The sequence below is a fragment of the Triticum aestivum genome, chromosome 3A, assembly GCF_018294505.1.
Source record: "Triticum aestivum cultivar Chinese Spring chromosome 3A, IWGSC CS RefSeq v2.1, whole genome shotgun sequence".
NCBI lineage: Eukaryota > Viridiplantae > Streptophyta > Magnoliopsida > Poales > Poaceae > Triticum > Triticum aestivum.
In genome coordinates this window covers 659,593,600-659,618,889 of record NC_057800.1, presented here as the reverse complement: position 1 = coordinate 659,618,889, position 25,290 = coordinate 659,593,600, and the positions used below count along the sequence as shown (strand labels likewise).

The window sequence follows — 25,290 nt, the reverse complement described above, 5'->3', positions numbered from 1 at the left end:
AGAATATGTTTATGGCATTTATAAAAATATTGATACATTGTAAAAGAATGTTGACATAGTTTTCAAAAAATGTTTTGTATTATGAAAAGATAAGTTTTGTACCTTTTTTATTTCAATGTGTATTTGAAAAATGTTACATATATTTGATAAAATGTTAAAAAAAAACAAGTCTAGAATGTTTATGATGTATACCAAAATGCACAATGTGTATGAAAAGCGCTAGACATCAAAACATATATTTGAAAAAAATATCATGTATTTAATAACTGTTAAACGTGCATAAGAAATGTTCCTGGTGCACACGAAGAATATACAATCCATATGAAAAAAACTAGAGAATGGTTCAAAATAAAAGTAGAAAAAGAAACTGAAGAAAACCAGTGAAAACCAAAGTAAGAGAGAAAGAGGACAAAGAAGAACCCCAAAATGAAAAGAAAAACAAAGAAAACCATGCAAGCAGTGAACGCCATAAAAAGAACACGGAGCAGAAGAAAAAGACCACTAGCGGCGCGCAAAAGGCAAGCCAGAGCTACGCTTTGCAGTAACAGAACCCAGCAGCGGGCTGGGATGTAGTCTTGATTTGGCCTAGTAACAGAAACTCTGCAAGGAGCTAAATTGGTAGTGTAAAATGCAGATTGCTATGCTCTGTCGAAAAAACTGCGGCGTGTCCAGTCGCTCGTGCTTATCGCCAAACCTAACCCAGACCAGACGTACGTACCTCTCGCACCTCACTGCGCTCATCCATCCAAGAATGAAGAGGCCCATACGTTTCGCACGGGTCACGGGTGGGATAGTTCCAATTCCGGTTCTATAGTGCAGGTCGCCCCTTTAGGTCGATCGTTCTATAGTGCAGGTGCAGCCGTGCAGGCACGTAGTACTACGTGCGATTCTGCAAAAGCGCACGAGCTTCTCAGAACCTGTGCGGGGCGGGTCGGGAAGAGAGCAGCCGAAACTCCACGTGGTTCACGGCCGCCACACCAGCAGCCGGAGGAGAAACAAGTCAACAGCTGCTTTGCTTTGCTTCGCCGCTCTCTCTCTCCCGTTCGCATGGCCGCGTGACGCGCGAGAGCCCAATCCAAACTCGATTATTCTCGACCAGAAAATTCCGATCCAGGGAGCCTGGAAAACGGGTCGGAAATTCCACGGCCACACCACCGCCGGCCCACGCATGGATCATCTCGCCGCGAACGCACGCACACGAGGCGAACAAAAAAAAGGTTTACGAAGGGCCACGACAAAGCAAGGAGAGGAAACGCAGCGCAAAATAGCCCCCTGCCCCGCCTGAATCGCGCTCCGAATCGGATCGCGTGCGCGCGCGCGAAGGGGGAGGGAGGAGGGAGAAATGCCGCCGGCCCCGGCCGCGCTGCTCCTCGCGGCGCCCGCGGGGCTGTCGCTGGGCCTGGCGCCCTGGCGGCCGTGCCTGCGGGCCCCGCCGCCCAGGCTGCGGCTCCGGCTGCGTGCCGCGAGGATCCGCGCGGCGGCGACCGTCAACGGCGAGTTCGGCGGGCTCGGCAGGCGCCGCCTCGACGCCGGCGAGTTCATCGGGCGGCTGCGGAACGTGCTGCCGGGGGGCAGCTGGTGGCGCCTCGAGGACGAGGACGCGGGCGGGGCCGGCCGCGCCGAGGCCAGCGGGGCCACGGCCGCCTCCGCGCTCAGCCGGATGTGGGCCCTCGTATCCAACGACCGATGGGTCATCTTCGCCGGCTTCGCGTCGCTCGTCTGCGCCGCGGTAATGCGGATTGCCTCGGCCGCGTGGTTCGGATAAGCTTTCGTTGGTTGGTGTGGTACTGACTGCTGTGTGGTCGTGGTTGCAGCTCGCGGAGATCGCTATCCCCCATCTGCTCGCGGCCTCCATCTTCTCCGCGCAGAATGGAGGGGCCGTCTTCTACCGGAACGCCAAGCTTCTGGTTGTTCTGTGTATGATTTCCGGAGTGTTTAGGTCAGCTATCTCTTCCTTCAAACTGTGCTCATATCGTGTATAGGGTCACACTACAAACTATGGCTGCGCAACTATCTGTTTTCATCGCATTTCGAGTGAAGCAGACCACTTAGGCGTTTACCGGCACTTTACATTACATGAGGATTCAAAAATAAATAAATTAAATGTGCTGGTAATGGACAATCTAGGATTAGGGAAATGTTTTGGACTGAGATGTTTCCAGTTGGGTGAAGGATAGTATAAGTAGGATCACTGTAAAACGCAAACTTAAATTTCAACATTGTACATTGTGAATGCTGTGACAGAATCAGTACGATCGCTGTGAAACAAAAAACTTAATTTCTGCAATGTACATCATGGACAATTGCACGTGCACAAACAAGTTTGCAAACATCAAAACAAGGAGTTTTGTGAGACAATCTGCACAGAACTAAAATTGTTTGCCTTAAGCATGCTTTTGCGAGTTATATTTGGGTTGCTTATTTAGCTCGTGTCCCCCTTTTGCAGTGGTGTGCGAAGCTGCTGTTTTGGTATTGCCAACATGATATTGGTAAAACCATGTTAGATTTTATGTAATTTAACAAGTCTATTCCTTCCAGGTTGCCCTTTGGTTTTGATCAGGCTCTTACAATCATTATCTCAACTATTTTTCTTAGGTTAAACGAATGAGAGAAATGCTGTTTGATTCCATCCTTTCTCAGGTAAAAACAGAAGGGGAAAATATTGTTGCCTGAAGTACTAGTGCAAATAATACCTTTACTTTGAATTGCTGCAAATTTTCTTAACTCCATTGTATATTGTGCCAGGATATTGCGTTTTTCGATGAAGAAACTGTCGGAGATTTGACAAGTAGGCTTGGTTCTGACTGCCAGCAAGTGTCTAGAGTTATTGGCAATGATCTTAATTTGATTTCACGCAATTTGCTTCAGGTGAAAAGGTTGTTTAGTATCTGAGCATACAATACTCACCAGTAGCTTGAAAAGCTCATTTTTCATGTTGTTACTTTGTCTCAGGGTATAGGAGCACTGATTTATCTTCTAATCTTATCATGGCCTCTTGGACTGTGCACTATGCTTACTTGTGGGACATTGTCGACAATTATGCTAGTTCATGGACGGTAACAACTTGTTTTCACTTCTTGTGTAGTTTATTTCTCCCTTTTCTCTACTTGCTCCTTTCCCTATTATGTTGCTAGTGCGCAGCAATCTTGAGTAAATGCGACAAAATACCTCTCCCATGTTTCCACATTTTGTTGCTTTGCATCTTTGGCCATGTGAAAGAAATCATCATGACACCTTTGTTTTATAGGTATCAGAAAAAGGCCTCTAAATTTGCACAAGAGTTCACTGCAAGTGCCAATAATGTAAGTTTATGTCCTTTAATTGAAGTCTATTTGAGAAGGTTGCTCAACATTTCAGCGATTCACCCAATGTTTATGTTATAAATCAGGTTGCTCAAGAAGCGATAAGTTTGGTTAGAACAGTGCGAGTGTATGGGACGGAAAAGCAAGAGTTCAAAAGGCAATCACTCTACCTATTTTTCTCTCTTATATAGCATAAAGATAACACTATGCACGTCATAAAGCCTGTTGTACTTTCATAGGTATGCGAAGTGGCTGGATAAGCTGTATGATGTGAGCTTTCGACAGACGATGGCTTATGGAGGCTGGAGCTTGAGCTTGAATTATCTGTACCATTCTACTCAGGTATTTGATGTTGCTGTTCAGTTTTGTTAATATCTATATTAAAAATATAAGGCTTTTGTGTATGCTTCTCATTGCGCTACTGATGAAGTATTCTTCCAAATAAGCTTTGTGTAGGTTGTTGCTGTTTTGATTGGAGGAATAGCAATCATGAATGGGAAGTTCACTGCCGAGCAACTGACAAAATTCACACTGTACGCCGAGTGGCTGATTTTGTCTACCTGGTGGATTGGAGACAATTGGTCCTCCCTGATGCAGTCTGTTGGAGCAAGTGAAAAAGTCTTCCGGTTGATGGATCTCTTGCCTAGCAGGCAGCTTACCTCTAAAGGCAAGACTGTTTTTGACTTGACACATTAGTTTCGAGTCTCTGTGCTTGGATATTTTAATTGGGAGGATGTGCAACTGTTCGGTAGTCTAAAGCATTTCATTCTTGCAGGCCTCAGGTTACAGAAGCTGGAAGGACGAATTCAATATGCAGATGTAGAATTTTCATATCCTTCAAGACCTTCAGTATGTTAACGCCTTCCTTCTAAATGCTTTTCTGTTATGATTTATGAGCACACACATAGTAGGGTCCATCCTAAAGCTTGAGTGCTTTGTGATTATTATGAACTAAGTACGGGTTTTGGGTTCTGATGTGGCCCTTAATGTGCAGGCACCAATTTTGAGAAGACTGAATCTAACACTCAATCCAAATGAAGTAGTTGCAATTGTAAGATATACAGGCTGATGCTTTCATATATATGAATTTTCGCAAGTATTGATCTGTATCTGAATGTTCATATATGGTTTCTAATTTTAAAGGTTGGTCTTAGTGGAAGTGGCAAGAGTACTATAGTTAACCTACTACTTCAACTATATGAACCTACAAATGGGCAAGTAAGCTATTTCGACCTTGCTATTGTTTCTGTCCCTTCCAGGAGCCAGTATTGCTGCTATGACACGTTGAACTTGAAACAGACTAGTTATTGGTCTGAACTCTGAAGTTATATTTGTGACTAATGCAGATATTAATAGATGGTGTCCCACTCAGCGAACTTGACACCAGATGGTTCAGGGAAAGAATTGGTTTTGTGGGACAGGTTCGGATCCAATAAACCCAGCAAAGTTGTCGTGCCAGATGAATCTTTGTTGTATTTAACAGCATATATACTTGTTATATGCAGGAGCCTAAGCTATTCCGGATGGATGTTAGTTCTAATATTAAGTATGGCTGCCCAAGAGAAGTTAGCCAGGAAGAAGTTGAGTGGGCTGCAAAACAGGCTTATGCTCACGATTTCTTAATGGCTCTTCCTGATGGTTATAACACCATTGTCGACGATGCTCTTCTTAGTGGAGGCCAAAAGCAACGCGTCGCTATTGCAAGGGCCCTTCTGAGGGACCCGGCCATCTTAGTACTCGACGAAGCCACTAGTGCACTTGATGCCGAGAGTGAACATTATGTGAAGGTAAACTCTTCATGAACAAATTCTGTGCAATTAAAATGTACTTATGAGTAGATTGTTAATCTTTCTCTCTGCCATGTTATAGAGTGTCATCACAGAAGTTAGCACTGATCCTAAGGCTCGAAGAACTGTGATTATCATAGCTCACAGGTAATGTGTGCTTACTCCGGTGCCTGTTATTTTGAACACGGAGAGTCGAGCTAACGCCATTATTTGTTCTAGGCTGTCTACGATTCAAGCGGCTGACAGAATCATTGTGATGGAAAATGGCAGTATTGTGGAGGTATGTTCTCAACTGCTGTTGCAAAGTGTTAACATGAAGTCTACACTAAAATTAGCATGAGAACACTTCTTTCAAGACTTGCAGTGTTGTGTACAAACATGGTCTAAGTTGTTCTGTATGGTTGTGCAGGACGGAAAGCACAGCGACCTTGTCAAGCAGGATGGATTGTATTCAAGATTAGCGCAGCGACAAAATGATGCTCTCCCGTAGCCTGAAATCACAGAAGGTGGTTTAGTCCACGCCGTATTTTTTCCAAGTGGTGCAGCAGGTGAGGGAGGCGTCTGTCATCGGTGTATTCTTTACGAGTGACCACGGCCTGGTTGGTCAAATAATTGAGGTTTCCTCAAAGTACCGGGTGCAAATGATCCACAGATGCCTACTAACCAAGCTAAGTTAAAACGGTTTCTGCCGCAAAAAATATAAGATAGACAGTATCCGGACGGGTGTATATGGAGGTTTAAGGAAATTGAGTAGTTCATACATGATTCATTTAGTTACACAATGTCAGATGCAACCTGTAACTATATATAAATATATATATATATATATATATATATATATATATATATATATATATATATAGGCACTCTGGACCTCAGACCATCAGAATCTTGTAATTAACTGGTGTGAACAATTACTTGGATTTTGATAGAAACTTGTATATTCAAAGTACCAAGATCTATGTGATATTGAAGATGGGATTTCTCTGCTTTGTTACAGTTGTTAGCTCACATGTGTGGGGCAGCCGTGTTGGTCCTGAAAATGCATTTAAAGCGCTGTTGGGTTTGTCCCTGAAAATGCATTTAAAGTGCTCTTAGGTTCGTGCCAAAATGCAGCCAATGCACTTGAACTATCTTAGGGCGTGTTTGGTTTGGGATCGAAGTGGAATGGAATGTCAGGATTGGTTTTGTTCCTATGTTTGCTTGGGATAATTAGGTGGGATGTGATGGTTGCAATTCCGTGTTTGGTTGGGGAATTTGGTTTTGTGAGTTTGTAAATCAAAAGGCATAACACAAGTTAACCTTTTCCGATAAGAATGGTTTAAAAAAATCTATTCTATGTTTAAAAAATCCAGCCCATTTAGTAAACATCAATGCATCATACGTGAAGGTGAGGTCCTACCACTTCTCTAGTACCAGGAAAATTGGCACCGACTACAAAATGATACCTTTATGTCCCTCAAAACTCAAGTTGCGCAAGAAAAACTCGTCAGGGTCTCGAGCAAAAAGCATTTGCAAAACCCAAGCATCTGTGACCGCCCGAAAATTGATGATACAATTGTTAGCTCGCATGTATAGGTTATCCTGAAAATACATTTAAACCATTCTTAGGTTTGGGCTAAAATGCAGCCGATGCACTTTTAATTATGGATTGGTTCTGCTCCCATTTTGCTTGGGTTAATTAGATGGAATGTAATGGTTACAATTCGTTGGGGAGTTCAAATGGAATGGATTTGGTTTTGTGAGTTTGTAAATCAGAAGGCATAACACAAGTTAACTTTTTGAGTAAGAATATGATCTTATTAATTCTATGTTTAACAAATCCAGCCTATTTAGTAAACATCAATGCATCATACATGAAGGTGAGGTCCTACCACTTCAGTAAACATCGGTGCATAAAACATGAAGGTGAGGTCCTACCACTTCTCTAGTACCAGGATTCTTGGCACCCACTACAAAATGACACCCAGTTGTCCCTCAAAACTCAAGTTGCGCAAGAACTCGGTCAGGATCTCAAGCAAAAGCATTTGCAGAACCCAAGCAACTGCCACTGCCCGAAAATTGATGATCACGCATTCTTCGCATCTTCCCATCAAGCAGTCTTCTGTTTTGCTGCCGTGTTGGAAAGATGAGAAAGGGTCCTATGGCCGACGAACACAAGGAACACGCCGAGGAAGCTGAGGTACTTCAGAGTTGTGAAAAGATCCAGCTGTTCCGACAGAAGAATGATAGTGAGCAGAACTTTTATTAGTGCAATTATATGTTTCACCACAAGGAAGATGCTAACCTTAACCCAGAAGAGAACATAGAGCAACAGTACTGCTCCGATTCCGGCATGGAAGAGTGATGCGAATGCAGCTGGTCCTGGCAGGGAAGGGAAGTTCTTCAAGTTGACTCCCAGACGCATAAGCTACAAGTAAATGCCAGAAGCACATTATTATCATCAGTATGTTGAATAAGCATATTCTCAACAACATTTTTGATTTAGAGTAGGATACTCTCAGCAACTTTTTTGATTTAGAGAAACCAGTACAGAAGTGTGATAGCAAATGAAGAAATAAAGAAAGAGTAGGAATTGTTGACTCACCCCAATCAAGAACCCAATGAAAGGGAGGAGCGTGAGGCCAGTAAATGCAAGGGAGACTTCCTGCGGTGGCCTCTTCTCTGGCACACGGAATATGTGTTCTATCTCCTTCTGTGGCCTAAACTTTGCTAACGGGTCAACAGCTTGTGCCGGAGGACGTGGGGCCTTTTCTGGGGCCTCCGGCAAGTCCAACTCCAATTGGCCAAGGGCTCGTAGGAACGAATTTTCCTGAAGCAGACAAAGAATAATCAGCAAGGCTAAACCAAACAGAACTGTAGAGTTATAAATGTGGCAACATACCATTGAAGCATCACCAACTGAAAGCTCGAGGTCATATGTTCCCGAAAGGTAGTAAAATTTCTCTACCAATCCAAGAAAATCCTACAATATATTGAACAAGCATATAAGAAATCATGTTATGATTCTTCTGGAACCCTCAAAGAGCTGAAAGGCAGCAAAAACATGCAAATTAAGATATGTTAAGTGATCTTTTGGTACTTCATCTCCACATCTGACCACAGTAACATCATAAAATTCAAGCACAACAGGAAGATGCGTCCACCATCACCATCATACTTGCTGGACAATATTTAACAGGTTAATTTCAAATGTATTGGCACCTGGATAATCTTGTTCAAACCTCACTTGGTCACAAAAATGCCAACAAGTTTCCTTCCTAGAGTTTCTTAAAGCTTCCTACAAAAGGTTGTTTGATTTGTAGGAATAGAAAGGCCACTTTGTACTCAATTTCAAATGAAATTTTCCATCACGTGTAACCCCTATAATGTAGTCTAACACACTTTGGTGTCAATTCCTACGGTGTCCAGCATCGAAGGATATTCTAGGGACCTGCCACTAGAATCCTGCGTTTTTCAGAATCATGTGAATCAAAGAACTCCTGAAAACAAGTTACATAACCTAGCTAGTACCTTCTATGTCAAAAGCCTCTGTCGGTGTATGTGTTTTTCTGGATAATATAATGGACAACCTAAAACCTAATGGAAACATTTGCCGAGAGAATGACAAGAGCAAAACGAACTCTGGAGTAGGTTACTCAACTAGAACAATTTTGAATTGCCTCGCAGAACCTGGCACCACAAATAAGTGTTCAACCTTGCTTTCATGCTTTAACTTCAAGAAAACCTGGCAACAAATTCGCTAAATCAAGTCAGGAAAAGAACTAGTACTGTGCCATTTGAGAAAGAAAATGGAGTGTTATTGTGACCTGGTGAGGTTTAAATGTGCGTCCAAGTGGTGTAGATAGTTGAAAAGATAGACGTAACTTCTGCAGATGGTTCGCAGAGAGAGAAACTTTTGTATCTTTCAGCAGATCTAACCTGTAATGAATCGGATTTGAAATGAGACATGCAAAATAAGCCGTTTTGCTATGAAATTAGAACCTAAACTTCCATTCCAAGTTTCACATAACTCAACTAATATATTGTTCAACATCACAACTCAGCTACATGACTGAAACAATGCAGGATATGTTCTCAAACAAATGTCAGATGTGAAGAGAAGAACCACATAATAACAGGTTAGGAAGTGTTATTCGTTATTCCAGATGAGAATGAACTAATTTAAAGTGATCAAGGATATAGAGGCTGCAATTACTTGGGTGTTGGTGTCAGAGTTAGTTTATCTTTAAAATGTTGCTGTAAAACATGCTTTTCTAATGGCATGGAATCAAGTGGTTCGAAGAGTTTACTTTTCGACAGACTCCGCACTCCCAGCATCATTCTCAGAAATTCCAATTTCTGCCTTGTCAACTTTGATCAGTCCTGTAACAACGACAGACTCGGTGTTTCTCCCTCCAGTAGTGTAAACAGTTTCATGTTCTGAATCCTGAAGAGTAATCTTGAAGATCGAAGGGCAAAAACATCAGTAATGTAAAGTAATATTAGTCTATTACATTATGTGTATATATCAAACAAATTAATAAAGTTTACAGGTACCTCAAAAACTAGCGAGTACTTCCCAACATCTATTTTCAATGGAGTAATGTCCAAGTAATGAACATTGTTGTCGAGGTCAAACTGAAGTTCCTGATACCAGAAGGAAATGGATATTAGGGAATTGTAGCTAAAACACGGACAAAACAATGGTGAACTATTATAATGAAAAAATAAGTTCCAAGAGGTAAACACCAATCTAACTCTGTACCTTGCTGTCAGTGGTGATGACCTTGGAATCAGAGCCCAAGACTTGCACAAGATCCACTCTGAGCGGAGGTGCCGCAGAACCAAACACTGTAGTTACTTCAACCTGAAAATAATAATATATATCAAGGGAACACGAGTTGGAGTTAATTACACTGCGCTAAACACAACATGCGTCAAAACTCAAAAGCAATACAGCGCAAGATTGCAGCTAAATGTGGTACAATTTTCACACACACGCCATATACATCTTTTTAGCAGACACTATTGTTATTAAATTGCAACTACAGAAGTACCACATAGGATGCATATGCTTGTATCGAAACAAGATAAATTCAAGTCTACAACATTTAATGAATACAGAAAGTGCTTGCAAGAGATAGAATTGCTCACAGTAACAATCATTAGTGCAATATCGATATGCCTACTACTATTTTACACTACAATGCAGAATAATATAATGGACAAACAAAAAATATTATCATTATATTCAGACAAAATCAAAGAGACTAGAATGTGATAATCACCTTAAGCTGGTCTTTGGAGGTCAGTGACAGTACTTTGGAAGGAAGTGAAAGGATCAAAGGAACAAAGATCCTGCATGTTGTAGAAACGAAATAAGCATCACAGGGCAACAGAGACTAATAATAATGTGGGGCGCAAGTTTATCGAGAATGCTAAAAAAGAGAGGAAAACTTACCTATTGTTTTCCAGGAGCGACAAGGACTCAATCTGATTAATGCAATCCTTTCCACTACCTGGGAGCCCAATACCAAGAAAGAACTTTGCCAAGCCCAGTATTTTCTCACCAGGGATCTGTGGGTTGAGTGTTGTTGGTTATGGGAGGTGCTTAACATAAATTTAATGAAAAAACACCAAAATGAAATGAAATAACTTACGTTCAATTTCCCAGAAACAACATTAGCGAAGGAGGTGACACCACGTACTACTGAAGCAGAAGTTGTTATAGGGCCCTTGTATTCAGAACCATCAACATACTTCTCATCAAAATAGAAGGTTCCATCATCTGAGAAAACACATATCATAAGAAGCTATCAACAGTAAGAGGAACATTTTCACTTGCAAGTGGTTTCTTCGTATCGTAATGGAATAGTATCAAAACACACTAACTAAATAGTACTGCTAACTATCCAAACATGCGACTCAGTATGCCATAGATTTAGCAATTTGGTAACTAAGCTCCTACGAGGTGTTAACCAGGCACCTTGACTCCTGGAGAACTCTGGTCGAGTTTAAGTTGATAAAATAGAAAAAATGCCTGGTCTACCAGCGCCTTGTCTTAAAGCAATTTAATCAAATGTTCATCTTCAGTGAGCACAAAGAAGACGGTTAGAGAACATACCATAGCTCTTGATTGTGCCAAATAGTTTCACGATGTCATTTTTAACGACTCCAATCTGATGACATAGTAATAAAAATCAGGACCGCCAATAGTGGCAAACTTCAAATGATATACTAATAAAAAATGGCGCGCATAACAAATTCAGAACAAACACATTTGACTGAAACTTGGAAGAAGCATTCGGCAACAAATTGTATGAGCCAAGAAGGAAAGCAGAACATCGTACACATACACGAGAATGATATGGTAACACCTAGTTGATTTGAGATTGTTATAAACCAAAGGGCATGGCACATACAGAGACATGGCTGCAACTCTTTTAGGATGATAGATCATGTCATGTGCATTTGTAATTCAGATGAATGGATGTTGTGAGATGTAATTAGAATGATATAAGCTGAGGGATAAACAACTTGTTATATAGCCGTTTCTCTTTTGTGTTGAAATCAAGCTCTTCCTGTTTTCAATACTTCATAACATATACTAGTATTTAAGTGTATATTCACCCATACATCTTTATTACTTATGTATAGGAAGATAACAACGTAACAAGCATTGCTTGTGTATAAGGTTTTCACTGGCATTCAGTTCAACCCTCTCCCCATTAAAAGAATTTGTGAGACAACATGTACTATACAGTTATCCGACTTCTTCATCTCTTACATTCAAGGAAGATAATCACATATAAATGTACAACAAGTTAATGAAGTAATTCAAGTACAAGCAGAGAGCATATACACACCATAGACGGATCAACCTCCGCATCAGACAGTGAAACAACTCCTGCCAATGCTTCTAGTGCTATACCTGTTGCAGAACAGTGTTTCTAAACATCAGTGCCTGATACATTTGATTTGCAGCAAAAAACAGAAAAGGTCGCAAGACAAAAAATATTACCAGCAGCAAATGTGCTGGATTCAGCACTGTTGGTGTCATAGCGCCATCTCCCATCACTTTGGCTAAGTGCCTATAGAAACAAAGATATATATCAGACAACTCTAGTTTAAACAGCTGAGCAAAATTGTGATTGCAAGAACTACACAAGGAAAAAGTGCATAGCATATTGCACTGCTTTAACCTTAATTGCGTGAAATGTGCTATCGGCATCAGACAAAACAACACTGTGGCCTTGTTCCTGCAAAAAATCAACACAACTTTATCATCTACCAGATAAAATTCAGACAACCAACTAACAGCAGTGCTGGAAAAAATTAAAATAAAAACATCAAGCTGAAAGTGCATTAGAGGGAGTAACCTTGAGGCTGAGCAGCCCTCCCACAGAATAGTAGAACTCCAGCAGCGAATTGGTGTCCTTGATCACCGCCTTAAGCCTCGACGCGACGTCCTGCCATGAAGAACGAATCTCAGAACACCATCAAGCAGGTGAATACCAGCAGAAGCAGCAAGATCTCCAGAGCTAAAACCCACATCGTAAACACCGGCATCGACGCTGCATGCGAGAACGCCAGCGATCTGGACCGCGTGGAACAGATCCTTGGCGGGCGACGAGGACGAAGACAGCCTATCCGCGGCGAGCTTGCAGGCCTTGCCATCAAGGCCCTTATCCCTCTGCACTCCGAGTATCTTGAACGTCCTGACCGCCTCGTACGTCGTCTCCAAGCTGCACAGCGCTCACAGACAAAACCAGCGATTAGAACGTGGCCATGACCCGAGATTTCGAGGGGGCAGCCCCGTGCCGGATCGATCTGAGCCGGACTAGGTCCTTAATTGCGCCCACGAGGGGCGAAAGCTGGAGATCAGGGGAGACGGTGATGCTGGCGAGCGGCTACGGAACTTACTCGTCGGGGGAGGCGGCGAAGAGCTCGGCGGCGACGGATCTGTGCGCTTCGGAGACCGGGCGGACGGCGGAGGAGAGGGGGGCGACGGCCGCGGCGACGAGTAGCAGGAGGACGGCCAGGGGCGGCAGCCTCCAGGCCATAGCTGCGGTGGCGGGCGGCGCCGGCCGGAGAGGGGAGGGGGAGGGGAGGGGTTTAGGAGACTGGGCGGATGGGAGTGGCCAGATCTGCTTGAGGCTGAGGGAAGGGGACGACTAGAAATATTTGGCCTGCCCCAGGGTCGTTCGCCTCGCCTCGACGTCTGGGCTCCGGACGGTGAACTGCTTTGAGATTCGTATAATGGCTTCTTCGAAACTTCTTTTCAACACACAAGTCCCGTAGGCCGTCGGATATGGAGGCTGCCGAGCCAAGGTGCGAACACACACGTCAGAGCATCTCATAAAAATGATCAAACTTTTAAATTTGCAGGGTAGGTTAAAAAAACGCACTGAATTTTCAATAAAGAGTGGATTTTATCTACTATATCTATCTATATCGATATCGATATCATCTACGGAGTATATATATCAATATAAAAAGACCTAAAGAGGCAGATCCAATAGATCTAGGCCATCCGTCCGCGTTAATCCAACCGTCCTTATTGTCCTAATGGTAAGCGACTAAACACGTTTAGAGCTAATCAACCGTCTCCTCCCTGATCCCCTTCCTTCCATACCCTTTCGCACAAAGAAAACTGACACAAGAGAACAGCCGCAAGCCTTGCATCGAGCCGCCGCACCTTCGCCATGCCGCCCCTTGCACTTCGACCCGCCACATATTAGGGCCTTCAGCGACGCCGCGCCACCATCGTGTCGACCTGTCACGCCTTCAAGGACGCCGCCCCTCACACCTCCATGTCGTCCCCAACCATCGCCTCGCCTGGCCATGGCCCTCGGCAGTTGGGACGCCTACTAAACCACCTGCACAGCTGCCAGGGATGCCCCCTAAACCGCATGCAGCTCGGCCGTCAGGGAGGGAGACCGCCTGCCCGACTGTGTCGGCCGTCGGGAACGACGGTAGCAAGGTCGCGAAGAAGATCAGGCCAAAGGACAAGCACTGGGTGGCCACCGATGAGAGAGAGAGATGGCGGCCGCTCCTGTACCGGATGTTCAAGGTTAAGGGCATCCTTCTGGATCCCTACAGGTGCGTTATATCTTTAACGCTCAGCATTTTTTGTGATTTATTTGTTCAAATTTTAATAAACCACATTCTAATTTTGTACATGTCACTATGGCACGAGGCAATCCCCTAATCGGTCAAACGCCCGTAATGCAGTTGATCCATAAACGATTTACTTGTGAAAGCTTACTTAGTAATCGGCCTATCCATAGTAAGTTGGCGGAGCATGCAGTCGCACTCTGAACCGGCAGTGTCCTGTTGCATATGAACGTGTATAGAAACAGAATATTATCACCTCACAGCTTATGTTTCGAAATATACAACTTTAAAAAATTGGTTTGGTTTGGTTACAACCAATGAATTAGAATAAACATAAACACATTTTAAGATTACACGTGCACATTTACTAGTTGACTCAAAATGAAGCATGATGTCTCCATAGTTAAGATGGGCACAACCAACACCGACGCGTACACACAAATAAAACCCCTTCGATAAATAGCTAAATCATATAACACCATATTTATGCCTAAGTGAGGAAGAAGAAAAAATCCATGAAGTGATCAAATATACTATCGAAAAACTACAAAAATGACCATATCTGCACTGACCAATTTTTGACTCCACAAGGACAACTAGGTTCTTCAACGGCAACATCTTCAAAAAGGGAGCGACGTTCAAGCGTCGCTGTCACTAAATCCAATCAATGCCTTCAATAAGGTAATGATACAAAAACATCGACATCGTCACATATAACCAACTTGGGTCTGAACTAGGTCCCCAAAGCTCGAGACCGAGTACTTGAGTAGTACCACCAAATCGAAGTCAATCATGTGTTGTCGCCACCACTTTTCCACGATGCCAGCAGCTACATGCGATGGGCTAAAAACGTTTTGCCTTCACTGCACAACCAAACCCTTTGTGTCAAGTCATAGTCCATAGATTGCATCTCGATGGCTAAGGTAACCACCTGATCTGGAGAGAAAAACCCTCACAAAGATATTTCGATAACCGCAATCCACAGTGAGGATGCCTCCACAGGCCAGAGTGGCAACACAGACTAACACCGACGATGAAGAAAGCCACCACAGACTATCACCTCACTGGAGAGAGCCATATCCAGGCCCAATGACCTAGAGGCCAACATAGCCAAATCTAGAGCATGATTAGTCCCTTTAGTGATCCGGTAAAGGAGCAAAAATAATTCTCGTCGTTTTCCCGAGAGGTGACCCTGAGTTATCGGATCCACGAGAGGGCGGTGCCCTTTAAGCAAGGGTTTCTAACAAGCTTCTACAAGACAATAAAATTTCAGCTTTTGACCGTGTCGGCTTCTGCTATTGCTTGGATGAGGGGTTGAGTGAAGCCTATTTGGATTGTGTGAATAGTTCGCCTGCTGCGTGACCGCCGTTTTTAGCATCTCAATGGCTTCTCGAGTCACGACACCGGCAGGGGAGTCGTCATTGATCGGGATTGCCGTCAATCTGCCTGTCGCCGCCATCACGTTATCCACGGGATTTGAATAATGACCAACCGGTGTCTGGAAACGAGTCGGCTGGTCCACGGGCCGCACCTGGATTAGGGGTAACTGCTGGACTGGCTGAGCCGGCGGTGCTCATAGTGTCACCTCCCCATCCCCTGGGACCGTTAGAGCCGGCGTTAGGAATAACCTCGCCGGATCCATCGCGACTAGGAGCCTGGACTGGAACCTTCCCTGATGGAATGCGGCCAACTCCCTCTAATGGTGATGGAGGTTCAAAGTCTCGGTTTCCAAACGCCTCTGCTCTTCCAGGATTCGAGCTCTGCAAGATGCGTATTCTCTGTGTTGATATATTCCTGGATTTTAGCCATATGCTCGCAACACTTGGTGATCTCTGCGTTACGTGTAGCCACATTGTCTGTGGTCACCGATTCCGCAAGGAGCGTTGTCAGGGTAACCATCAACTTGGCCAATGCTTGGACGTCTGTCCGTCCTGAGCCACCCGCCATGACCAACGGGTCCACCACTGCTGTGGGGTCAATGATCGCAGCGCCTCCAGCGTTGGCAACCCGGTTCACAGCGGGCGATGGTAAGTTCGAGTTTGTTGCCTCCCCCGTGATCAGACGTCCGTGCTCATCATAGCGAGGCTGGTTTTGACCCGCCGGCCCTGCCATGAAGACCGCTCTACGAGGCGGCTCGTAGACCTCCAGGCCGATCTCGTCATCGGAGTAGCCCCCAAGCCGATCATCAAAAAGTGGTTGAATCGACTCAGTTTCCCTGGTCGAAGATTCGCCATCCGAGTTGACCAATGTGTCGTTTCCAGAAGCGGAATCATTTGGCAGGTCGAGCCCATGAGTGAAGCCGACGAAAACATGGGTCCGGCCGGCTTGTGCCTGGCCTGGTTTGGCGCGCCGAGCCGGCTTGACGATTTTGGAGTAGATGTCCGGCTCGGGCCCGGATTCACCATTTTTTCCGATGAAGACGTGGATCTTACCGAAGGGGATCCGGTACCCGTACTCGATTGAGTCAGCCTCGGGATCCCAGCCTGAGTTGTAGATGTAGAGCTTTCCCCAACGACTCTTCGTAATTCGGACAATTGTGTATCCCTCGATCACTGGGAAAGTGCCCTCCAAGAACTCAAACCCACCGTGCGATGGCCCCACGGTGGGCGCCAACTATAGTGGTTTTGTCACGACAGATGTCCTCGAAAAAAGACTTAGTCGTGAGGCCATCGCAGCTAGGTAGTAGTTTGAACTAGGTTGATCGGAATCGAGAGATGCGAGTTTACCCAGCTTCGATCCCTCACGGAGGACGTAAAAGGCATGTGTCCTGCTGATTGATTATTGCTTGAGATCTCGATTACAAGGGTGCAACTTTGTCTCACTAGGGGATCACCATCTAGTTGTTGTCTATGTATCCACACATGTATCTGAGTTTCCGATCAATACAATTCTAGCATGGATAATAAATGATTATCATGAACAGGGAAATATGATAATAACCAATTTATTAGCTGTTGGGGAACGTTGCATAGGAAACAAAAAATTTCCTACGCTCACCGAGATCCATCTAGGAGATGACCATCTACGAGAGGAGAGATTGCATCTACATACCCATGTATATCACTAAGCGGAGGCATTAAGAAACACGGTTGATGTAGTTGAACGTCTTTGCGGTCCAATCATGATCCGTCCCGCGAACTCCGATCTAGTGCCGAACGGACGGCACCTCCGCATTCAACACACATATGGCTTGATGACGCCTTCACCTCCTTGATCCAGCGAGTGACGGTGAAGTAGTAGCTCGAGTCCTCTGGCAGCACGACGGCATGATGGTGGTGGTGGTGGAGAAATCTCAGCAGAGCTTCGCTAAGCACTACGGAGAAGAAGATGGACTATGAGGGAGAGGAGGAGCAACGCCATGGCACGAATAGATCCGTATGGGTGTGGCTGCCCTCTCTCTACCTCTCTATGTATAGGGGAAGGGAGGAGAGGAGGGGTGCCCCTAGATCCAATCTAGGGGGCGGCGGCTACAAGAGGGAAACCATAGATGGGTTTCTCCCTAGGAGACTTGGCCCCCAAGCCAAAGTGGCGGGAAGCCCTAGGGGCGCCCTCAACCCTCCTGGTTACGTGAGATGGGGTGAGGGAGGTGCTCGACCCCTTAGTGGGCTGGTTTGCCCCCTCCCCTTGGCCCATGAGGCCTCCCAACACTTGCCGGGGCGCCCCGAAACACTTTTCGGTCATGCTGGTCATTACCCGGTACCCCCGAAACAATTCCGGACTCCAATACCCTTCGTCCAATATATCAATATTCACCTCCAGACCATTCCGGAGTTCCTCGTCGTGTTCGGGATCTCATACGGGACTCTGAACAACCTTCGGGAACCACCATAATGACTCAACTATACTTATATTGTTACCAAACGTTAAGTGTATATACCCTGCGGGTTCGAGAACTATGTAGACATGACCGAGACACCTCTATGGTCAATAACCAATAGCGGGACATGGATGCCCATATTGGTTCCTACATATTTCACGAAGATCTTATTGGTCGAACCTCAATGTCAAGGATTCTGCTAATCTCGTATGCAATTCCCTTTCTCTATCGGTATGTTACTTGCCTGAGATTAGATCGTCGGTATCTCCATACCTAGTTCAATCTCATTACCAGCAAGTCTCTTTACTCGTTCTGTAATACAAGATCCCGTGGCTAACTCATTAGTCACATTGCTTGCAAGCTTCTTGTGATGTTGTATTATCAAGAGGGCCCTGAGATACCTCTCCGTCATACAGTGTGACAAATCCCAGTATTGATCCATGCCAACTCAACGGACACCCTCAGAGATACCTGTAGAACACCTTTATAGTCACCCAGTTACGTTGCAACATTTGGTACACACAAGGTATTCCTCCGGTGTCAGTGAGTTGCATGATCTCATGGTCATAGGAACATATATACTTGACATGCAGAAAACAATAACAATAAACTTGATACGATCATATGCTATGTTTATAGTTTGGGTCCTGTCCATTACATCATTCTCCTAATGATGTGATCCCATTATCAAATGACAACTCATTTCTATGGCTTGGAAACCATAGCCATCTTTGATCAACGAGCTAGTCCAGTAGAGGCTCACTAGGGACACGTTGTTGTCTATGTATCCACACATGTATCTGAGTTTCCGATCAATACAATTCTTGTAGGGGAACATAGTAATTTCAAAAAAAATTCCTACGCACACGCAAGATCATGGTGATGCATAGCAACGACAGGGGAGAGTGTTGTCCACGTACCCTCGTAGACCAAAAGCGGAAGCGTTAGCACAACGCGGTTGATGTAGTCGTATGTCTTCACGATCCGACCGATCAAGTACCGAACGCACGGCACCTCCGAGTTCAGCACACATTCAGCCCGATGACGTCCCTCAAACTCCGATCCAGCCGAGTGTTGAGGGAGAGTTTCGTCAGCACGACGGTGTGGTGACGATGATGATGTTCTACCGACGCAGGGCTTCGCCTAAGCACCGCTACAGTATTATCAAGGTGGACTATGGTGGAGGGGGGCACCGCACACGGCTAAAAGATCAAACGATCAATTGTTGTGTCTCTAGGGTGCCCCTTGCCCCCTATATAAAGGAGCAAGGGGGAGGTGCGGCCGGCCAGGAGGGGCGCGCCAGGAGGAGTCCTACTCCCACCGGGAGTAGGACTCCCTCCCTTTTCCTTGTTGGATTAGGAGTGGAGGGGGAAAGAGGAGGGAGAGAGGAAGGAAAGGGGGGGGGCGCCGCCCCCCTCTCCTTGTCCTGTTCGGACTAGGGGGAGGGGCACGCGGCCCTGCCCTGGCCGCCTCTCCTCTTCTCCACAAAGGCCCACTATGGCCCATTAAGCCCCCGGGGGGTTCCGGTAACCCCTCGGTACTCCGGTAAAATCCCGATTTCACCCGGAACACTTTCGATATCCAAATATAGGCTTCCAATATATCAATCTTCATGTCTCGACCATTTCGAGACTCCTCGTCATGTCCGTGATCACATCCGGGACTTCGAACAATCTTCGGTACATCAAAACTGGTAAACTCATAATATAACCGTCATCGAAACTTTAAGTGTGCGGACCCTACGGGTTCGAGAACTATGTAGACATGACCGAGACATGTCTCCGGTCAATAACCAATAGCGAAACCTGGATGCTCATATTGGCTCCCACATATTCTATGAAGATCTTTATCGGTCAGACCACATAACAACATACGTTGTTTCCTTTGTCATCGGTATGCTACTTGCCCGAGATTCGATCGTCGGTATCTCAATACCTAGTTCAATCTCATTACCGGCAAGTCTCTTTACTCGTTCCGTAATACATCATCCCGCAACTAACTCATTAGTTGCAATGCTTGCAAGGCTTAAGTGATGTGCATTACTGAGAGGGCCCAGAGATACCTCTCCGACAATCGGAGTGACAAATCCTAATCTCAAAATACGCCAACCCAACAAGTACCTTCGAAGACACTTGTAGAGCACCTTTATAATCACCCAGTTATGTTGTGACGTTTGGTAGCACACAAAGTGTTCCTCCGGTAAATGGGAGTTGCATAATCTCATAGTCATAGGAACATGTATAAGTCATGAAGAAAGCAATAGCAACAAACTAAACGATCAATTGCTAAGCTAACGGAATGTGTCATGTCAATCACATCATTCTCCTAATGATGTGATCCCATTAATTAAATGACAACTCATGTCTATGGTTAGGAAAGATAACCATTTTTGATTAACGAGCTAGTCAAGTAGAGGCATACTAGTGACAATCTGTTTGTTTATGAATTCACACATGTATCATGTTTCCGGTCAATACAATTCTAGCATGAATAATAAACATTTATCATGATATAAGGAAATAAATAATAACTTTATTATTGCCTCTAGGGCATATTTCCTTCAGTCTCCCACTTGCACTAGAGTCAATAATCTAGATTACACAGTAATGATTCTAACACCCATGGAGTCTTGGTGATGATCATGTTTTGCTCGTGGAAGAGGCTTAGTCAACGGGTCTGCAACATTCAGATCCGTATGTATCTTGCAAATTTCTATGTCTCCCACCTGGACTAGATCCTGGATGGAATTGAAGCGTCTCTTGATGTGCTTGGTTCTCTTGTGAAATCTGGATTCCTTCGCCAAGGCAATTGCACCAGTATTGTCACAAAAGATTTTCATTGGACCCGATGCACTAGGTATGACACCTAGATCGGATATGAACTCCTTCATCCAGACTCCTTCATTTGCTGCTTCTGAAGCAGCTATGTACTCTGCTTCACACGTAGATCCCGCCACGACGCTTTGTTTAGAACTGCACCAACTGACAGCTCCACCGTTCAATGTAAACACATATCCGGTTTGCGATTTAGAATCGTCCGAATCAGTGTCAAAGCTTGCATCGACGTAACCATTTACGACTAGCTCTTTGTCACCTCCATAAACGAGAAACATATCCTTAGTCCTTTTCAGGTATTTCAGGATGTTCTTGACCGCTGTCCAGTGATCCACTCCTGGATTACTTTGGTACCTCCCTGCTAGACTTATAGCAAGGCACACATCAGGTATGGTACACAACATTGCATACATGATAGAGCCTATGGCTGAAGCATAGGGAACATCTTTCATCTTCTCTCTATCTTCTGCAGTGGTCGGGCATTGAGTCTTACTCAACTTCACACCTTGTAACATAGGCAAGAACCCTTTCTTTGCTTGATCCATTTTGAACTTCTTCAAAACTTTGTCAAGGTATGTGTTTTGTGAAAGTCCAATTAAGCGGCTTGATCTATCCCTATAGATCTTGATGCCCAATATATAAGAAGCTTCACCGAGGTCTTTCATTGAAAAACTTTTATTCAAGTATCCCTTTATGCTATCCAGAAATTCTATATCATTTCCAATCAACAATATGTCATCCACATATAATATCAGAAATGCTACAGATCTCCCACTCACTTTCTTGTAAATACAGGCTTCTCCAAAAGTCTGTACAAAACCAAATGCTTTGATCACACTATCAAAGCATTTATTCCAACTCCGAGAGGCTTGCACCAGTCCATAAATGGATCGCTGGAGCTTGCACACTTTGTTAGCTCCCTTTGGATCGACAAAACCTTTTGGTTGCATCATATACAACTCTTCTTCCAGAAATCCATTCAGGAATGCAGTTTTAACATCCATTTGCCAAATTTCATAATCATAAAATGCGACAATTGCTAACATGATTCGGACAGACTTAAGCATCGCTACGGGTGAGAAAGTCTCATCGTAGTCAATCCCTTGAACTTGTCGAAAACCTTTTGCAATAAGTCGAGCTTTATAGACAGTAACATTACTGTCAGCGTCAGTCTTCTTCTTGAAGATCCATTTATTCTCAATGGCTTGCCGATCATTGGGCAAGTCAACCAAAGTCCTAACTTTGTTCTCATACATGGATCCCATCTCAGATTTCATGGCCTCAAGCCATTTTGTAGAATCTGGGCTCACCATCGCTTCTTCATAGTTCGTAGGTTCGTCATGGTCTAGTAACATAACCTCCAGAACAGGATTACCGTACCACTCTGGTGTGGATCTTACTCTGGTTGACCTACGAGGTTCAGTAACAACTTGATCTGAAGTTCCATGATCATCATCATTAACTTCCTCACTAATTGGTGTAGGCGTCACATGAACTGGTTTCTGTGATGAACTACTTTCCAATAAGGGAGCAGGTATAGTTACCTCATCAAGTTCTACTTTCCTCCCTGTTGGTGTCAAAACCGGCAGATCTCGGGTAGGGGGTCCCGAACTGTGCGTCTAGGCTGGATGGTAACAGGAGGCAAGGGACACGAAGTTTTACCCAGGTTCGGGCCCTCTCGATGGAGGTAAAACCCTACGTCCTGCTTGATTAATATTGATGATATGGGTAGTACAAGAGTAGATCTACCACGAGATCGGAGAGGCTAAACCCTAGAAGCTAGCCTATGGTATGATTGTTGTTCTGTATATTGTCCTACGGACTAAAACCCTCCGGTTTATATAGACACAGGAGAGGGTTAGGGTTACACAAAGTCGGTTACAATGGTAGGAGATCTGCATATCCATATCGCCAAGCTTGCCTTCCACGCCAAGGAAAGTCCCTTCCGGACATGGGACGAAGTCTTCAATCTTGTATCTTCATAGTCCAGGAGTCCGGCTGAAGGTATAGTCCGGCCATCTGGACACCCCCTAATCCAGGACTCCCTCAGTAGCCCCTGAACCAGGCTTCAATGACGACGAGTCCGGCGCACAGATTGTCTTCGGCATTGCAAGGCGGGTTCCTCCTCCAAGTACTTCATAGAAGATTTTGAACACAAAGATAGTGTCTGGCTTTGCAAAATAAGTTTCCACATATTGCCATAGAGAGAATAACATTTACACAAATCTAATCTGCTGACGTATTCCGTAGTGTGACACACCACGACCAAGCCTTTATCCGAGTCGTTTCATTATCCCACCTCAGCGTGTCACGCGAGGCGGTTTCCTTGGCACGTCTTGTTAAAGCAGAGATCGTGTCCCCTTATTCCGGGATTCTCACCAATACGGGTGTGGGTAACCCAACCGCGCCATTGATTACGGCGCTTGGAGATAAGCGAGTTTTACCAGGCTGGTGGGGACACGTAGTTGCGTCCACCCATATAAGGGGATAAGGATCCACCTTTTCACCTACGCCTTCTTCCTCCCTTGCTTATCCATTCTCGCGCACTCGAGCTCCAGCGCCCAAGTCCGCACTCCCCACCTCAACCTTCTCCAGCCATGTCTGGAGCGGGAGGCAGGTGGATGGTCTCCTCCGTCACGGAGGGACACATCAAAAAACTGAGGAAGGCCGGATACTTGTCTAACGACATTGCATACCGGCTTCCCGAAAAGGGGCAGCTCATCCCCACCCCTGGGCCCCATGAGAGGGTGGTGTTCCTTCCCCATTTCCTCCGCGGACTAGGCTTCCCTCTTCACCCATTTGTCCGGGGGCTCATGTTCTACTATGGCCTGGATTTCCATGATCTGGCCCCGAACTTTGTCCTCAACATCTTGGCGTTTATCGTCGTGTGCGAGGCTTTCCTCCGCATCCGCCCCCATTTCGGCCTATGGCTCAAGACTTTCAATGTCAAGCCGAAGGTGGTGCGCGGCAACCAGGCGGAGTGCGGAGGCGCCATGGTGGGCAAGATGGCCAACGTCTTATGGCTCGAGGGCTCCTTTGTGGAGACCCTGAAGGGGTGGCAATCGGGGTGGTTTTACATCACCGAGCCGCGCGACCCCGAATGGGTCGCAGCCCCTGAGTTTCGATCCGGACCCCCTACGCGGCTCACCTCCTGGAAGGAGACGGGCATGTCGTGGGGTAAAAAAGGAGAGCTGACCGGACTCTAAACATGCGTCCAAAACCTGGTGGACAAGAAGCTCAAACTTGTCAACGTAGTCCAGGTTATGCTCATCCGCCTGATCCTCCCGTGTCAACAACGGGCTTTCAACCTGTGGGAGTTCGACCCAACGCGGCACCAAACTCTGAGCAGGCTCTTCGACACGATGTACGAAGATGCCTGGAAGGTGCTTCTCAAGGGCGCCGAGGCCCCCGCATCCGCTACCGAGGATCGCGGATTCAGTATGCAGCGTCACGCTCATGCGGTAAGCTGTTTTTTCCTTTTACAGGGTATCAGTTTTTCATAGTTTGACTCCATGCGGGATCTAAGCTCCCTTACCTTTGACAGGATTGGCAGGTGACGTCCGGACAGATCAACTGTCCGGCTCCTTTGCCCGAAGGCCCAGCGGACGCTCGCTTGGCGAAGCTGCTGGTTCCGGCACCCTACGTGGTACCGGAGAAGAAGGCCGCAAAAAAGGCCACGGGGACTCGAAAGAGTGCCCGGTGCCAGGAGGTGTCGGATCCATCATCCGACGGTTCCGGGGCGCATTCCTCTCGTGAAGACGAGGAGGAAGAAGAAGAGACCTCTCCCCCTCCAGCGGGAGGAGAGAAGAAAAGGAAGGCCGCCCTCTCCGGGGAGGCCGGAGGGTCCAAGAAGGGGAAAACCCTTCCTCCGGACTAGTCCACCAACGCCGACGGCGGCGGAGAGGAGTGGCCGCCCAGGGCCAAGCCCCTGGCAAAATCGTAAGTATCCGGATACCAGAGTAATTCATAGTATTCGTTTATTGCACAGCTTTCCCTTATGTCGAATATGTTTATGCAGCCCACCCAAAGACCGGCTCGACGCGTCGTCGAGCGGCTCACTGGACTCGTCGGATGTGAACTCGCTTTCGACGGCTTCCTCCCCCCGCCCTACGGACGACACCGAAGTGTTGTCCCGACAGGTTCCAAGACGGGAGGAGGTGGTCCTGGCGGTGCCGCAAGGCGACCTCCCGGACTCCAGGAGTAAAGGGGATGAAACCCCCCCAGGGCTCCAAGTCCGGCTCTAGGCCAGACACCGCTCTGGAACCTTCAAAGGTTCCAGAGTCCGGCGGGGGACCTCCTTCCAAGAGGAGCAAGCCCACCATGCTGGTGACTCCCGTCCAACCGGAGGCGCCGGACAATCTGTTGGAGGCGCTCCAAGGCGCCTCCATCGATGAGGAGCACCGCACCATTATGAGTGTGGTGGTCCAGAAGGTTCAGTACGCCAAGGGCAG

General features: G+C 45.8%; 2 protein-coding genes across 3 annotated transcripts; one reads left to right on the top strand and one right to left on the bottom strand.

Annotated features, from left to right (window-relative positions):
- The first annotated feature begins 1,081 nt into the window (after positions 1-1,081).
- Positions 1,082-5,858, top strand: LOC123063012 (ABC transporter B family member 26, chloroplastic). Its single transcript, XM_044486718.1, has 18 exons — positions 1,082-1,729; positions 1,815-1,939; positions 2,447-2,489; positions 2,596-2,640; positions 2,746-2,868; positions 2,953-3,056; positions 3,248-3,302; positions 3,389-3,459; positions 3,542-3,644; positions 3,759-3,969; positions 4,078-4,151; positions 4,297-4,353; positions 4,446-4,520; positions 4,649-4,723; positions 4,808-5,089; positions 5,172-5,236; positions 5,309-5,369; positions 5,499-5,858. The coding sequence occupies exons 1-18, from the start codon at positions 1,343-1,345 to the stop codon at positions 5,577-5,579; spliced, it is 2,037 nt and encodes a 678-aa protein (XP_044342653.1). The 5' UTR covers positions 1,082-1,342; the 3' UTR covers positions 5,580-5,858.
- A 1,009-nt stretch (positions 5,859-6,867) lies between these two features.
- On the bottom strand, positions 6,868-13,278 carry LOC123063011 (dolichyl-diphosphooligosaccharide--protein glycosyltransferase subunit 2). 2 transcript variants are annotated; one of them, XM_044486716.1, is made up of 19 exons: positions 12,995-13,278; positions 12,624-12,816; positions 12,451-12,540; positions 12,274-12,330; positions 12,093-12,162; positions 11,938-12,002; positions 11,196-11,250; positions 10,732-10,859; positions 10,533-10,648; positions 10,360-10,429; positions 9,837-9,938; positions 9,629-9,718; positions 9,382-9,530; positions 8,899-9,010; positions 8,733-8,816; positions 7,974-8,054; positions 7,677-7,901; positions 7,377-7,499; positions 6,868-7,298 (listed from the first exon to the last, which is right to left on the bottom strand). In XM_044486716.1, exons 1-19 carry the CDS (start codon positions 13,132-13,134, stop codon positions 7,182-7,184), a joined length of 2,067 nt encoding a protein of 688 aa, XP_044342651.1. In that variant the 5' UTR covers positions 13,135-13,278; the 3' UTR covers positions 6,868-7,181. The 2 variants fall into 2 exon arrangements, with proteins under 2 accessions (XP_044342651.1, XP_044342650.1); XM_044486715.1 differs by having other exon boundaries at positions 6,868-7,499.
- Positions 13,279-25,290: the final 12,012 nt, after the last annotated feature.

Coding starts and splice junctions, on each gene's coding strand:
- LOC123063012 (XM_044486718.1), top strand. CDS start 1,343: ATGCCGCCGGCCCCGGCCGCGCTGCTCCTCGCGGCGCCCGCGGGGCTG. Junction 4,521..4,648: donor ATGAACCTACAAATGGGCAA/GTAAGCTATTTC, acceptor TGACTAATGCAG/ATATTAATAGATGGTGTCCC. Junction 5,370..5,498: donor AAAATGGCAGTATTGTGGAG/GTATGTTCTCAA, acceptor ATGGTTGTGCAG/GACGGAAAGCACAGCGACCT.
- LOC123063011 (XM_044486715.1), bottom strand. CDS start 13,134: ATGGCCTGGAGGCTGCCGCCCCTGGCCGTCCTCCTGCTACTCGTCGCC. Junction 12,003..12,092: donor ATCCAGCACATTTGCTGCTG/GTAATATTTTTT, acceptor GTTCTGCAACAG/GTATAGCACTAGAAGCATTG. Junction 7,902..7,973: donor CAGTTGGTGATGCTTCAATG/GTATGTTGCCAC, acceptor TGTCTGCTTCAG/GAAAATTCGTTCCTACGAGC.